Source organism: Oreochromis aureus, linkage group 10 (assembly GCF_013358895.1).
Source record: "Oreochromis aureus strain Israel breed Guangdong linkage group 10, ZZ_aureus, whole genome shotgun sequence".
NCBI lineage: Eukaryota > Metazoa > Chordata > Actinopteri > Cichliformes > Cichlidae > Oreochromis > Oreochromis aureus.
The window spans coordinates 33357894-33374822 of record NC_052951.1 but is presented as its reverse complement, the minus strand read 5'-3'; the positions used below and the strand labels follow the sequence as shown (position 1 = coordinate 33374822).

General features: G+C 41.5%; 1 protein-coding gene across 1 annotated transcript in view; it reads left to right on the top strand.

Moving 5' to 3' along the window:
• Positions 1-9572: 9572 nt before the first annotated feature.
• Positions 9573-16929, top strand: part of siah2l (seven in absentia homolog 2 (Drosophila)-like) — a 30978-nt gene continuing 23621 nt past the window's right edge. Inside the window, exon 1 of the mRNA XM_031737201.2 lies at positions 9573-11350. Coding sequence (XP_031593061.2) covers positions 10901-11350 — 450 coding nt within the window. The 5' untranslated portion in view covers positions 9573-10900. The remainder of the gene's footprint in view (positions 11351-16929) is intronic.

Below are 16929 nucleotides of genomic sequence, written 5' to 3'. Positions count from 1 at the left end.
CAGAGCAGGGAGGAGAAACCTCACTGAGAGAGAGAGAGAGAGAGGGAGAGAGAGGGAGGGCTGATGATGCAGGTCAGTGTGTTTGCTGTAGTGCGGTGGTCCCCGTATGGGGGCTCAACAGTGCCACAACAACTTCTGATTCCTGATAATCATGTTGGCTAAAAATCCACCTTAAGCTGCTATGATTACATTTTTGTTAACATACTACAAAAACTTCAAACACTAGATCAATAATTTATAGCTCGTAAATATAATTTTGCACTTTTACTGATGTCACAGTTACAACCAACAACGTTCTCAAAACAGTTTACTGATTCATTTATTGATCTTTCTCTGCTGTTTTTTCCGTTTAACATCATTTTTTGAACTGTTTTCATTTTAAGGTGGCAGAGGTTTGGTTTTATTCAAACCATAAAAACAGACATCAAGGTTAAAAAAAACTAAATGGTGTCAAGCAAAATGCCAAATTCCAGCCTTCAAAACAATAATCCACAAGCCAGTGATCAAAGTCACACAACGCTACGTCCAGGATGAGCAGGATGGAGGAGCTCAGTGCATCGATCACATCTCCAGCTTGTCTGACAATTTGTCCTAAACGTGCAGTTACATTTAAAAACTAATCACAACTTTAATATTTCAAAAACTTCAAAATCTGCTGTTGTGAGGCGTGAAATCCAGTTTGCTGGTCCACACGTGTATTTGGTGTGACTCGGTGGCTCTGACTCGTGTGGAGAGCCGACTGAAAAAATAAAGTCTGAGAAGTGATGTGAGGACATCAGGAGGAGATTAGCGGATTAGCAGGAATTAAATTGGCAGACAGAGACGGTGGTGATGAAGTCAGAGGTTAAAGTCTGTTCTTTGTAACAGAAGTAAGGAAAAAAACAGCATATGGTCCAGTTTGGTTTGTGGTTTTCTCTTTATTTACCAGTGATTCAGTGGAAGTTCAAAACATCCCAATGATGTCAGTTTGTACAAAGAACATGTACAGTTTTCCAGTTTGTGCTCCACTAAAATGATCACAGACGATCGTTCATGCGAGCTCTGATTTTTGGCAGTTTGCATTTCACTTCATGAAATCCACACACAATAATAAAATTTAGAGGGTTCATTATAAAACAGCTGAATACAGCAGCTGATCTGAAAACTGAAATATTTCACATTTAGTTCAATTAAAGAAGCTGCAGATCAGGAAAGTGTTTGAGATGTTCAGTTATCGAACTCCAGCAGTAGGGTTTAAAAAGCACTGCAGAGATCTCCCAGCTGGCTTTGCTCAGCTTTTTTGTCTTTTCAGGCTGCTTTTGTTGAGTGAACTCAGAAGCATCTGAAGGTTAATTGAGCTGGGACGCTGCTGACAGCCAATTCTTATAACTCCTCCTGGAAAATAAAAGTAAAAGCCTTTCAGGTGGGCCGAGGGCCAAAGCCGGCCTGAACCGGCCAACAGAAACCAGCTATGGAGCCAAACTTTAACAATACACACTGATACTGGGAGCAGGTGTTACCAGACCAGTGTGAAGGAAGGCTCAGGTATCACTCCGCACAGTCTAATGTGCCAAAGTCCAACTCACACCTGAGCTCCCAGAAATGATCTTTTTTCTTTTTATCGTTTACAGTTTTAATTGAAATGAGTGAAAACAAGGTCAGCAAATCAATTTAAGACCTTAATACCACAAAGCTCACAAATATGAATAAAGATGTGAATTTATACATTTTCCTCCTGTGCTTTACAGCTGTTATAAATCCTCGTAATATGTTAAGGATTAAATATCTGAAATCATCCTAAAATTGACTGCGTTTGTTTCACAGCAGTGGGTCCAAAGCAGTGTGTGCTTCTTTTCTGCTTCTCTGTATTTCAAGTGATGGATGTTCATATTAAAAATGAACAAATTTTAAATAATGATGTCAGTGTATACGTTCATTATCCTTTATTTATCCTGGTGAAAATCACGTAAGTATTCCATGTGAGCCCAAAACTAAGACTTCAGATGTTTTAGCTGAAGACTCTCCATAAATTTGAAACAAAAATATAAATTTGAAAGTCACTAAAAAACAAACAAATGGAAATTAAAAGCTAGGAACTGTTCCCAAATCCTGGGAGACACAAAACAGCATTGAAAATAATGATTTGGACATAAAAGTGTATTTTATGTTTTTTTAGTTTATTTTCCCATTCCCTCTGCAGCGTATACTGACTGAAGTGCACCATCTTGTGGTGGCGCTTGGTATTACATGTGAGTAGAGTTCAGTTGACATCATTTCAACACAATGCAAAAATGTTCTGGACATAAAGTGAAAACTGTAGTTTCCTTAGATTCTTTTGGCAGCTTCATTTTGGAAAGTTTAAAACTATTTTTAAATGCAGAAATGTTAAAAAGTAAATATTTATTTATTAATATATTAATATTAACATTTAAGTCAAAGGAGTTTGCAAAGAAAAGCGTCTGGACTTCTTTGAGTTGCTTGAAGACGTTTCACCTCTCATCCGAGAAGCTTCTTCAGTTCTAAGGTCAAATGGTGGGGAGTCCCAGATTTAAACCTAGTGGGAGTATCCCCCCACAGAGGGACAAAAGGACCCCCTGATGATCCTCTAATCGCCTGAGCCAAGGTGTGAAATTGGGTGTGGGTCCCAATCAGCCAATATTAACATTTATTTATAGGTTGGGCTGAGATGGAGACGGATGATCTGCTGTGTCAATCCCAAAGGGAGCGGTCGAAAGAAAAAGAATAATATTGACTTATAATATCGATAATTTCACATTTATATTCCCATCTTTCGCTATCAAAAAAGAAAAAAAGAAAAACTACTGCTGTGTAAATATTCTCTGATTTTTAGACTTTTCTCACCATCTTGATTGCTAAGATTTCAATTCGTGTTCTAAAGTCGCTCATTTGGGGAAATAAATATGAAACGTTTTCTTAGCTGTGATCAAAAACTTTCCTTTATACAGTTTCAGGGGGGATTTTTACCTTCGGTGGACTCACTGCTTACTGAAGTGAGAATAAATTCAGATTTGGTTTCTATAAATTCAAACACACCCACACATCTGGTTTTCCTTTGTTGCTCCACTCCACAAACAACATGCTGACACTGAAACGTGTGCAGCAGCTTTAATGAAACGAGTCCACGTGCCAAATGTGACCTGAACGGACTGCTGTGACAGAACACAGAGGAAAGGATGAACATCTGAAGCTCATCTGAGAGCTTTCATGTCTCCCTTTATTAATATCTGCTGGAATTGAAGAGAATAAAGGCAAAGAAGGCGGTCGTGTTAGGCTAACATCCACCAGGGGGCATCAGAGAGTTTCAGGTGATTTGAATGAGGGAGCGTAAACTTCTGATTTCTTCAAAGGAAAATATATTTGGGGACAATTATCTCAAAATTCAACACAAGGCCTGCAGAGAAACACACTGACAGCAGCATGTGATCAGTTTGTTGTAGTTATCATCAGGTGGAGTAATGTTACTCATCCATCGATAAAAGGTCTAATAAAACTGGTTTCTTGATATCAAATGTATATTTAACTTTTTGTGGTATATAATAATATCATGTATATGAAGGTGTTATTGTCATGAGTCTCTCTGATCTCTCATAAATCATCAGACCTGGTTGCTGATGGAGGGACTGCTCCACCTGAGCATCATGTAAACACCACCGCCCGCCTGATGGTTGGTGGTGGCCATTAAAAATATAATTAACTAAAGATTCTCCACCTACAGAAGGACGTGAATCAAAAGAAGAGCGCTGACCTCTCGTGTCCTCACACACCAGAGTCCAGGCTGTGATGATGGCACTGAGGACAGAGAGATTCAGTATGCAACACAAACATAAAGAACTAAAAACATTTTATTAAAAAAGAAAGAAAAAACAGGTTAAGGTATAGATATTAGACATTAGTAATATGAACGTACGTATAATCCAAACACACTTTGACCTCCTGCATCGATCACTTTTTACTCACCTCGTTTACAGCCACACATTTCCATCCAGCTCCACACCATGCTGTGGAACAGAGCCAGAGTTATTAAAGTTCTCTATGTTTATCAGTTATTTTTGTTTTCAGTTGACTTTATATTTTATTTAGAGATGTTTAGCATGACTTTACTTTTTATTTATGTATGTTATTTTTAGTTCTTTATGTGCAAAAAGTAAGAGGTTCAGAACACTGATTACGATATAGTAATCATGGTGTTTGTTGTGTTTAAAGATCCAAATGATCTCCATCAACCAAAGACATTTCCTCCACATTTCCCTTGGATCTGACTTCTTTGTTTGACCTTGTCCTGGCTTCACTTCCTGGGAGAAATCTCCTCATCCTCAGCCTCACTCTCATGTGGTGTTCCTCAGGGGTCAGTTGTTGGTCCTGTTTAAATCTCCACCTATATGCTTTCCCTGGGACAGGTAATCTGTTAATAATGGTTGGTTAAATAATACAGAGTTGCATGTTCTTCTGATTCAAGCTTAATCTAAAAAGTGATGGCTTATTTCTCTGTAAATGCTACAATCTCTGAGTTCATGATCGACTCCAACTGTGGGGTCTTTTTATCCTGCAAACAAACCAACTAAACCTGCAGTCATGATCTTTGAGGTGAAATGGACCATGAAAAATGCATCCACTCTTTAATTTCAACACGTTTGGACAGCTGCAATTCCTTCTGTTTAGCTCAAACGTTGATTTGTTTTTATTCCCTCTCCATTTTTTCCTTATTGTGTGTTTGTGTGTGCAAAATGCAATTTATAGGCAATCTGGCAACTTGGATAACATGAAGCAAACAATTACAAAGTATGGTTGTTGCCAGTATGCTGATTACTCAGAATGAATGGGTGCTGGCAGATGGTCAAAAACAGAAAAAAGGAGTCAATTCATAATGGAAAACTTCCTATTTCTTATTTTGAAAGGGTGGTTGTTGTCAAACATCTACCCCCAGGTTTCCTGTCTTGTGTTTCCTTCCAGTCTGGCTCTCTGGTGACGGCAGCTCCTCTTCTTCTTTGAACATCAGCTACATCTCTGTTTTTTGATTCTCACAAATTTGTTGGTGTTACGGCCCTAGCGGGTCCTCCTCCTGAAGTTGCCTGTGTGGGCGTGTCCTACCATCTCTCCTGCCTTAGGTGCCACCTTTTTCTTTTGTACAGCTGCCTCCCATCAGCAATTAAAGGTATTTAAGGCTAGAGGAAGGTGAGCTCTGGTGCCAGGTGTGTGACTGGCTGGAATGGCGTCTCAGGTGGGTGAGGATGATGATATGGACTTTGGTGAATGGACCCCGGTTTCTAGTGGGGGAAGATCAGGAAGAGGGAGAAGCAGGAAAGAGGATGCTTGTTTGTTGGGGGCGCAGTCCAGTAAACGGAGTCTTGAAGAGTGCAGTTCGGATGAAGGGTCTAGGGTGGTGCGGAGAAAGACAGTGAGGGAGGAATTTAAAGTAATCTTGAAATTCAGGTCGGAAGATGAGGATGTGCGATTGAGCCCAATAGCGGTGTCCAGAGAGTTGAAAAAGAAGTTTGGAGAAGTCCAGCTGGCCAAAATTCTCAGGGATGGTAACTTATTGATAGTGGTTAAGACAGAAGAACAGAAAAATAAGGTGTTGGGTGCCGAAAGCATTTGTAAGAAGTCTGTAGCAGAGAGAAGGATATTGGGAGGAAATAAAGTGACACGAGGGGGGATTACAGGTATTCCGGTGGACGAGGATCTGGACAAACTTAAGCGGTGTATTAATGGTGGTGAGGTCAGTAACGTAAAAAGACTGTTGAAAACAATTAATGGGGAGAGGGTTAGTAGCTTGTCAGTCTTACTGGACTTTCAGGAAGCTCTTCTGCCGGATAGGGTTAAAATAAGATGCATGAGTTTTTCTGTTAGAGCCTATGTGCCGCCGCCCCTCAGGTGCTATAAATGCCAAAGGTACGGTCACATTGCTGCAGTTTGTAAAGGGAAACAGAGGTGCCCCAAGTGTGGGGGTGGGCACAGATTTGAGGAATGTGGGGATAATGTACAGGAGAAATGCAGTAACTGTGGGGGGCAGCACAGGGTAAGTTATGGGGGGTGTGAGGTAAGGAAGAAAGCCATGGAAGTCGAGCAGATTAAAGTAACTCATAACATAAGTTATGCAGAGGCTGTCAGGAGGGTTCAGAAAGTGCAGGACGGAACAGGAAGAGTCCGGTCATCGGAACTGGTGCAACTGCGTGGAGCTAACCCAGGACTGACAGTTGAGAAGATGATTTTGTTCATTGCCTATGTTATAAATTGCACCGATCAAGTCAAATACAAAACGGAGAAAATTAAGATCATTGTTAAAGGAGCGGAGAGGTTTTTTGGCATTAAAGATGTTTCTTGGGAACATATCAATAAAAGACTTGGAGGGGAGGGGAAAGCGGAAGGTTCAGGGGACACATGATTATTTTACAGTGGAACGCCAGAAGTTTGATAGCTAATGGTCAAGAGTTTAAGGGATTCATTAGACAATGTAAAAAGAAACCAGAAATAATCTATGTACAGGAGTCATGGCTTAAACCGACTTTGGATTTTGTTATTAAAGGTTATGATAGTGTCCGGAGGGATAGGAAGGAGGGTAATGGAGGAGGATGTGTAACATTCGTGAAACAAGGGATCCAATATAGAGTTGTAGCTACAGGAAGGCAGTTAGAATTTATCATTCTTGAAATATGGGGAGGAACTGGCAGCATTAGAGTGGTAAACTTTTATAATCCAGCTAACAAACTATTAGCAGTGGAGGAACTTGATGCATATTTAAGGGGGAGAGTAATCTGGTGTGGGGACTTTAATGCACACAGCACGTTGTGGGGTAAGAGTAATGATCGGAATGGGGCGGTGATTGAGGAATTGATGGAGGTAAAGAATTATGTATGTTTGAATGATGGAGGGGGCACTAGGGTAAATGTTAGAACAGGGGTCGAATCAGCCATTGATCTTACATTAGTGTCGGACTCATTGGCAGGCATTTGTTCATGGGAGATATTGAAAGAGACTACTGTAGGGAGTGACCATTATCCTATTATGATTGAGGTAGAACTGGGTGTTGAGAAACAGGATATAAGAGGTGTCAAGAAGTGGTGTTTCAGTGGTGCTGATTGGGATACATTTAGATTAATTAGTGATCAAGAACTGCAAAGGATCAATATGAATGTTGAGGTGGATAATTTAAATGATTCTAAAAGCGTTTGTCAAAATCCATAATTCAGGCAATGTTAGTGAAGAAGGGCGAAGAGGAAGAGAACTGACAGTCACAGAGAATAGAGATTTATTGGCTATGGTAGAAGATACAGATGATCTATTGAATATTCCTTTTACGAAGTCAGAACTGCATCGAGTGCTCCAGAAATCAAAAGTATCAGGACCAGGAAAAGATCAGGTGTGTTATATCATGTTAAACCATCTTAGTGAGTCGGGTAAAGAGCTTTTGTTAGAATTGTATAATAGGGTTTGGGAGGGTGGGAAGCTGCCGAAAAGCTGGAAGGAAGTTGTGGTTGTACCCATACGGAAACCAGGAAAGGATGACACAAATCCAGGAAATTTTAGACCTATAGCTTTAACTTCGCATATTTGTAAAGTAATGGAGCGTATGATAAATGCCAGATTAACGTACTATCTAGAAACTAGAGGATTTATCTCTAAACATCAAAGTGTGTTTAGGAAGAAGAAGAAGAAGAATAATCCTTTAATTGTCCCACAAGGGGAAATTTGGTTGTATCAGCAGCAAAGGGGGAGGGGGAGGAATACCATGGATCCAGTGTTGTGTTTGGAACATGAAGTTAGAAAAGCACAAATAAACAAAGAAAGTGTAGTTGCAGTGTTTTTTGATATAGAGAAAGCCTATGATATAATGTGGAGAGAAGGCTTACTAATTAAAATCTGTAAATTGGGTATTAGGGGACGGATGTACAGGTGAATAATGGATTTTTTTTAAAGGGAAGACAAATTCAAGTGAGGATTGGGGAGGTTTATTCTGAAAGGTTTTTGGTAGAAAACGGTACACCTCAAGGGAGCATAGTGAGCCCTTTGTTGTTTTCTTTAATGATGATGACATAGAGGGTGGATTGGGGTGTTCGCTTTTTGCTGATGATGGGGCAATATGGAAGAGAGGGGAAAATGTTGACTTTATTGTGAAGAAACTGCAGGGAGCAATTGGGAAAGTTGAAGAGTGGTCGTATAAGTGGGATTTTAAATTTTCACTGGATAAGACCAAGACAATGTTCTTTACAAGGAAAAGGGTTAGTGAGGAAGTTAAGCTAAAGTTGTATGGTTTAGAGTTAGAAAGAGTTAGGCAATTTAAGTTTCTGGGAATGTGGTTGGATGAAAGGCTGACATGTGGGGTTGGTCAGATCTGTGTTAGATTATGGGTGTGTAGCATACTATTCAGCTGCAGACACAACTCTAGTTAAGTTAGACGTTGTTCAACATCAGGCGCTAAGACTCTGTACAGGTGCTTTTAAAACAACTCCTACTGCAGCTTTGCAGGTGGAGATGGGGGAGATGCCTCTAGGACTGAGAAGAACACAGCTTATGCTTAATTATTGGGCAAATCTTCAGGGCCATGGACAGGATCACCCAACACAAGCAGTTCTCAACCCTTGCTGGGAGAAAGAAAGGCGGAAATCAAAGAGCTTTGGGTGGATTGTGGGTGGAAGAGCAAGAGAATTTAAACTGGATCAGTTATACATTTGTCAAAGAGTTTTGTTACCAGCAATACATCCATGGATACTTCCTGAAGCCATAGTAGATTTCACTCTACTGGATAAGATGAATAAGAATGGGGCATTTATGTTAAACTCCTATACCGAGCAGGCTTACATTGACCAGTTTTATGGTTATGTTCAATTATATACAGATGCATCAAATAATTCAGCCGGTCAAATTGGTGTAGCAGTTGTGGTCCCGGAGTTCATGGTTAAAATAGGAAAAAGGATCACAGACTGTCAGTATTCACTGGAGAACCGCTTGCAATTCTGTTGGCTGTTCAGTGGGTGGAAGATATGAGGCCATTAAAAGCTATCATTTGTTCAGACTCAAGAGCATCATTGCTTAGTTTACAGTGTAGTCACTCAGATGCAAGAGCAGATATTCTAGCAGAGATTCAGCAAACACTTTTCAGGGTAAACATGATGGGTCTTACAGTTGTGTTTCTATGGATTCCAGCCCATTATGGAATAAAGGGGAATGAAATGGCAGACAAAGCAGCGAAGGAAGCAACGAAACATGGGACAGTTGACCTGGCTGTTTGTTTTGGTCAAGCTGAAATAAAGAGTATCATACGGCAAGAAATGAGGAGTAGATGGCAACAGCAGTGGGAGAAGGAAAGGAGAGGACGGTGGTTGTATACAATACAAAGGGGGGTGGGAGAAATGAGGACCACTGGAAGGAGCAGGAGAGAGGAGGTGGTCATATCGAGGTTGAGATTTGGTCATACTGGGTTGAATGCAACACTATTCTTGATTGGGAAACATAATCAATCAATCTTTATTTATAAAGCACTTTTCATACAGAAATGTAGCACAAAGTGCTTTACATGGTTAAAAGCAGCCCCCCCCCCCCCAACTCACTCTCATTAATAATAATAATATGGGGAAATGTGCCTTCTGTGGAGTAAAAGTTACCAGGCTTTATTTCAGTTTTTTAAAGCGGGAAGAGTGTTTGAAAGGATTTGAGGGTTTTTTGTTGTTGTTGTTGTTTTTCTTGTTGTTCTTTGGGGCGTCATTCCAGTCCACACTCCATACTAGTGGTGGCGGTAATGCAACAATCAGTTGTTTGCCAACCGCCAATAACATTTAAGAAGAAGACGAAGAAGAAGCTCTGGTGCCAGAGTGCCATGTGAGTGGTTGCAGCTAGTGAGCTGTATTTTGTGATTGTTTGCTCCTGCTTGGTGGAGAGGAGTGTGTTTGGTTACTAACCCTTTTCTGGTTTACTTTTCAGTTTACTGACCAACACTTAAGTTTTGTTTTGTTTCTTTAAATGGTGATAGCGGCTTGTCCGTCTCTTTTAGTTGAGTTATTAATAGAAACTTAATAAAACTCTTTATTTTAACCATTTTGCCTCTGACTCCTTTTTCTGACCTGGACACTTTTTGTTACTTTTTCTCATCGCCTGGACCCTTTTAGCGTAACAGTTGGCAATAAAATATTTTGAGAGGAAAAATGTATTTGGTGTCATTTAGTAATTCATTTACAAAAAACAAGCGTAAATATTTCTGTGGTGTGTTTTCAGGGATGAAGGAAACTGCTCGTCCTTGATTTGTTATTTCTTAATTTATTACAACTGTTTCTGTAATTGTTTAACTTTGTAGAAGATTATGAAACTTACAAAAGTTTGCAGCAAATAGAGCTCCTATTTGTGAAAACAAAACAAAACAAACATTGAAGACCAAGAAATCAGCAGGAAGTCACAGAGTGACTGTTTCCTCTGTTTTCAGCTTGTGTTTCACTTTGGCCAACAAGCAGGAGCAGCCCAGAGCAGCTACATCAGGTCACAAAAGCATGTTTAGGCCACCAGGCTAAGGTGCTTAATTATTTTTAGTCTACTACTCACCATCATGATTCATTGTTTTAGGGGGAGAAAATCCCACAAAAAATTGTTTTGTTCAGTTGCAAAAAGAATAAAACAACAAAAAGCAAAGCAAAGAAAACATTAAATTATCACTTTCTAAACCATTCATTTTTTTAATATTTAAAATTACATAAGTTACCAATATTCTATTCTATTACATATTTGTTCTTTTATGCGACGTCTGTTTGTTTTTCTTTTGCTTTCAAGCCGAACATGACTCTACTCTCTGATTGGCCGAGCGGCCTGTCAATCTTTGACGTAGCGGCCAATGGCAGGAGCCGGCAGGCGATACAAACTAGCAGCCGCCATGTTGTGTCTCCGGGGGCCTCGAGGGACGTCCGGTAGTAAACAGTAGATGACGGTACCGCCTGTTCGGCAGCTCTCAGGAACGGGACCGCAGCTGGAAGCTATGAGTCGTCCGTCTTCAGCCGGAGGTGGGGGACTCGGGGCCGGAAAAGCAGGCGGGGGGAAGCACGGGGGAGCGGCAGGCGCCTCTGCTGCCGTAGCAGCAGCCGCCGGCGTGAGCTCCGTGGCCGGGTCGGGGTCTGTTCCCCCTTCCTCCACCGTGTCCATGCCGGCTACCGGCCTCGCCGGACAGTCCTCGGAGCTCACAGCGCTATTCGAGTGCCCGGTATGCTTCGACTACGTCCTGCCGCCTATCCTGCAGTGCCAGGCGGGTCACCTGGTCTGTAACCAGTGTCGTCAGAAACTGAGCTGCTGCCCGACCTGCCGAGGCCCGCTCACCCCGAGCATCCGGAACCTGGCCATGGAGAAGGTGGCCTCCACACTGCCGTTCCCCTGCAAGGTAGACCCACAGACACACACCGGCTCAGCCGGTGCTCACACACTACTTCACAACTGTCTTCACTTCAGTTTGCGCACAACTTCCTCCACCGCACACCTGTCCTGCCATGTGACGTCACCAGAGCCAAACTCAGCCATAGAATTTCGATTTATTTTTCCAAGAAAACGTCTGACACGTGAAAACACGGTCAATGGATTTAAAGGTCAAAGGTTACTCCAGAAAATGGTGATTTTTTTTTTTTTTTTTTTTTTAACTTGCTGAGTTCACTGTCTGTAGTAATAATCGGACGTTGAAGCATCAGTGCTTAGTTTACTGTTTGCAGTTAGCGAAGGAAACCATATTACAGAGTTTATTGTCTGTAATATAGAAGGAGTATTAGGGCGACATTAAGAAAACATATGATTGATCAATTTGAGAATAAAACTAAAATCTCAATAAAAAAGTCAAATTAGTTGTTTCAAAGCAAACTGACAAATCCTCTAAAAAATAGCTTCATATCCTATCTTGTGATAACATACATCCTCTTTGTTGCAGGAGGGTGTAATCATCAATATCCTGGCATCAGTTCATTGCCATTTCATTCTTTACAAATTCGGCCAACTCTTCCATGATTGTGTGTTTGTTCATTTGTTTGATTGTTTTTTCCTTAGGCAGCTGTCTGCACCATGTTTTCACCACCCTTATGCTCATCACTGCACTGTGTTCATGTGCTAAAGGAACTAAAACACATTTTAAAGTACAAATTTGCAAACTCATCTGGCTTTATTTTCAAAAAGATCATTTTTTTGTTAAGGTGGCCCTAATACTATGTCAGAGTAATACAGTGAGGAAAATCCAGAGTCTGTGTTTAGTTCAGTAACAAGTGTAATAAACACAGTTCAGTTATGAGTCCACTGATTAATCAGGACTCGTCACTCTGCTGATTGTTTCCTCGGTTTGTCTAAAACCTGCAGATAAAAATGGACGACTGGTGTAATAATCCAAGGTGACTGTAGAATGAGAATTGTGACCAGGTTTTAAATAACATGTCCAACAAGTGTGCAGCTGTCCACATACCTTTGGCCTCGCAGCGTGTCGACTGATAGGAGCGGTGGCTCTGGTTCCATTACACGCACATTAAAGTTGAATCGTGCCTCGGCAGCTGAGAACTCTAACCCTGAGGAGGAAGAGGAGGTCTAATAGGGACACAGTTTCCAACCTGCATATTACAGAAAGACTTGATACAAACTGAAAGTAAAGCGACTGGTGACAGGACAGACAGGACCCTCTGGTGGTGTTTTCATGCAGTGCACGTGACCTCAACAGAGTATGTCCCCAACAGTTTAGGGGAGAAAAATTAAGTTCAGTTTAATTTGAGCTTATTGAAGCTGTAGGTGAATATCATGCATAAAATTTGGCTGGTTGACCAGCGTTTCGTCATTATTTAGATTTCAACCCAGGAGAATCTCCTCAGCGTTCGTACACGCTTCGTCCTCCTGCCCTGTAATCATGTTGTGTCGTTATACCTCCTGCAGACAGCAGGTTCATGCTCGTTCGTTTCACTATCGCTGTTAAAATATGCGTTTCTGTTGTGATGATCTTCCTCATCTACTGCTTTTTGGTAAGTGTCTGCAGTTCTGACTGACTGGATTTTCAGGCTGGTGTAGATGTCAGCCATACAAATCATTTGGTCACAAATTTTGGGGTTTTTTTCAGGAGAGGTTTGTGTTTTGAAAAGGACAAAAATTCTACGTAGGACCCAGTATTTACTGAGCTGTACTCCACAGTAGGAGGAAAAACTGCAGCCTTTATGAGGCAGAGAGGACATGAAACTACATCTAAAGGCTGATTTACACCACTGAGTCCTGCTCTCACAGACTGACATGTTACACTGTCTGTGAAGCCGGATTTAAGAAATAAGTGCTTAAAGTTTTTAAAACATGTTTGGTGCCGTCTTCTGTCCGTGCAGAACGTGACGTCATGTGGTTGGTTGAATGGTTGTGGCTAATAGACTAACATTAGTTTATGTTAGCTAGTGACAGAATCGATAACTCTGAGAAAAAAATAGGGACGCTGAAACTAAACATCAGTTTAAGTCAAGTCGAGTTTTATTGTCAACCCAACAAAATACACTCAGGTGTACAGTGGGACGAAATATCGTCGTCGTGGATCAGAGGTGCAAAGTGTAAAAATAAAATGAAAAAATCAACTCAAATATACAGAAATAAGATAAACTAAGAATAAGTACAACAGTGTTGTACTTGAATGGAAACAGAGTAAGAATAGAAAAGAATGAGAATAAATAAATAGCATTAAATAAATAGCATGCGCTATTCTGTTTGACTCTGTCTGTATAAGTATTGGGAGTGAGAGGAGAGTGTGGTCCAAGAAGTTTGTGGAGAAGAGAGTGCAGCGTGGATGGGGGGCAGCATAGTGCTCGGGAGCAGGACTGCTCCTGATGCTGCAGAGTCGTCTTCTGGATTGAAGAGGAGTAAACAGCTGGTAGGAGGGGTGATGCGGGTCAGCGAAGATGCTACTGGCTTTCTGAATGCAGCATGAGGCGTAAACATCCTGTAGTCTGGGTAGAGAACTGCCAGTAATGCACTCAGCGGTCCGCACAATCCTCTGGAGGGCTCTGCAGTCGGACCGTGGCAGTTTCCATACCAGACTGTGATGCACCTGGTTAGGATGCGCTCTATGGTGCCTCTGTGGAAGGTGTTAAGGATGGGTTTGGGGAGGCGAAACCTTCCTCAGTCGTCTCAGGAAGTGCAGTCGCTGCTGACCTCTTTTTGTTACTGTTTTGGTGTTGCTGGTCCTCTGTGATGTGAACACTGAGGAATCTGGTGCTCTTCACTCGCTCTACTGTGACACCAGCAATGCTGAGCGGGAGATGAACAGCCTTGGTCTTCCTAAAGTCAACTATCTGTACCCTCAAACACACAATAATAACATGGACTGAACCTCCACTCACAACCACTAGCACTTTATACAGCCTCTGTAGAAATTATCCACATATCTCACTTATCTTAACTGCACTACTGTATAGTTCTGTGTAAATAATCATTCTGTACATACAATAATTGTTAATCCTACAACTGTTCATAACTTGTATATCTCATATTTCTGTATAGTTTTTTTATTTCATATTCTGTACAGTTTTTCATATTTATATCCTGTTCATAGCCTGTACATACTTATAGTTATAGCATATTCATAACATACTTCATACTGTGTACATTATAACATACCATAATAGACCCATTTCTGTAATATACTTACACATCTCTATTATTGCTAATATATATTGTAATATATCTATATCACGGCTAAAGCACTTTCTGGATGGATGCAAACTGCATTTCGTTGCCCTGTACCTGTGCATGTGCAATGACAATAAAGTTGAATTCTATTCTATTCTATTCTATTCTATTCTATCAGCTCTTTTGTTTTGTCAACATTGAGACTTAGATTATTGTCCTTGCACCAAAGTGCCAGCGGTTGCACATCGTGTCTGTAAGCAGTATCATCGTCCCTGATGAGTCCCACCACTGTGGTGTCATCTGCAGACTTGATAATGTGGGTTGTGTTGGAGCTGGAAGTGCAGTCGTGGATCAGCAGCGTGAAGAGTAGCGGGCTGGATCTTGATGTAACTCAGGACTAGTTGCTCGAAGCACTTCATGATGATTGGAATAAGTGCTACTGGGGGCTAGTCTTTGAGCTCCGAGGCTGTAGCTGTCTTTGGTACAGGTCTGATGGTGGGGGTTTTAAGGCACTGTGGCACAACAGCTTGGCTCAGGAAGTATGTTGATGATGTCCACTAGGACATCGGTCAACTGGTCAACACAGGCTCTGAGCAGACGTCCAGTTATATTATCTGGTTCAGCAGCTTTGTGTGGGTTGGCTTAAGCAAGAGTCCTTCTCACTCTGGCCGTGGACAGCACTTGGTTGTCTGTCGAGGGGATGGTTTTCCTGGCTTGCTCGTTGTTTTGGGTCCCAAACCTGGCATCGAATGTGTTAAGTGCGCCTGGCAGAGAGGTGTCTTTAACACACATACACGGTGGGGCTTTGTAATCCCTGATGGGTTGGATGCCCTGCCACGTGACAGCCATCGGGACTCGCTGTGATACAAAACGGCTGTGTGCCAAAAAAATCCAGGCTTTCACAGGTCGTGTTTTGATGTAGTTGAATGTGCCGATGACATCAGTTATTACGTCACTCAGCTGTTTAGACGCCAGTGCTTCGCGGTGTATCATACAGTGCGTCCACTGCACATTGGGGGAGACACGCTTGATGAGCGCTTGCAGTCCTCCTCGTTCCCCAGCCATAGCCTGCGCCCCGTCTGTGCAGATCCCCGCACAGTCCTCCCATTTCAGGTCGGCCTCTTTCAAGTAGGAGTCAGTGATTTTAAACAGTTCCTCTGCGGTGGCTCTGGCAGGAACTTGTTTGCAGGAAAGTAATTCCTCCCTCGTCTCATCTCCATCAATGCATCTGACATACGTTATCAGTAAGCAGTCTTTGTTACTATCAGTGTCTTCATCCATCTGCAGAGAAAAGCTGCTGTCACGCACCTTATCATTAAGCTGCTCCGCTATGTCCTTTGACATATCATAAATGCGCCTCTCAATGGTATTATTGGACAGAGGAATAGCCCGTAGTTTGCTGGCTGCTGTGTCGTCAGTCATAGTTGAAACCAGATCCATAGCACAGGGAAGTATTAATTCCTCTGCAATTGTGTGCGGCTTTTTACACTGAGCCACTCGGTAGGCAACTTTATAGGAGCTGAGGAGAGCATTGGCCGAAACAGATGCAGCTTTAGTAAAGAGACACTGTTGACCACGACAATTTAGAAGTTTTTGTCTGAAAAGGTCCACTGATTTGTCTTTGTGCTCTGGATGTTTTGTCTCTAAGTGGCGTCTTAGCTTGTTAGGCTTTAAACTGTCACAAGCTAGCACTTTAAGACAGACAACACACTGCGGCCTCTCCTCATTACTCACCATTGTGCAGGTGAAGCCAAGCGTAAGATGTGCTTCATCATGTTTTCTGCTTTTTGGCTTGGAAGGAAGTGGGTTTGTACGCATATTTGGTGATGCTTCATCTTCTGCTTTTTGTTTGTGTGCGAGCCCGGTCAAAAACCTGTCCATTATGTTAGCAGAGTTCTTTTTTTTTTTTTTTTTTTTTTTGTAATGCATACCACGGCCCCCCTGCAATTGTTCAACTTTGATTGTTGCATGGGCGAGTAGGGCAGGGCAATGTGGCCAAAAATATTTTTCACGATATATATTTGAGAATTTGCGATATAACAATATAACTAATGATATAACTGACGCGAGAACTCCACAACTTTATTAGTGCACAAAACCCCATCAATGTATTTTTTTTATTTAAACAAACAGCTGTTTTTGTTTCTTGCTGACAGTTTAACCAAAAGGCATTTCCAGTGGAAACTGGCCGACATATCCTGAGCATATCCATGTATAATATCCACTAAACTTAAAAAGAGGTTATACACACACAATACGGTAATATTATGTTGAAGCACGCATGCGCGTTTTACCCATATTGGCTTCCTGTTAGAATCTTAGAATATAAAGCTCCTTGAG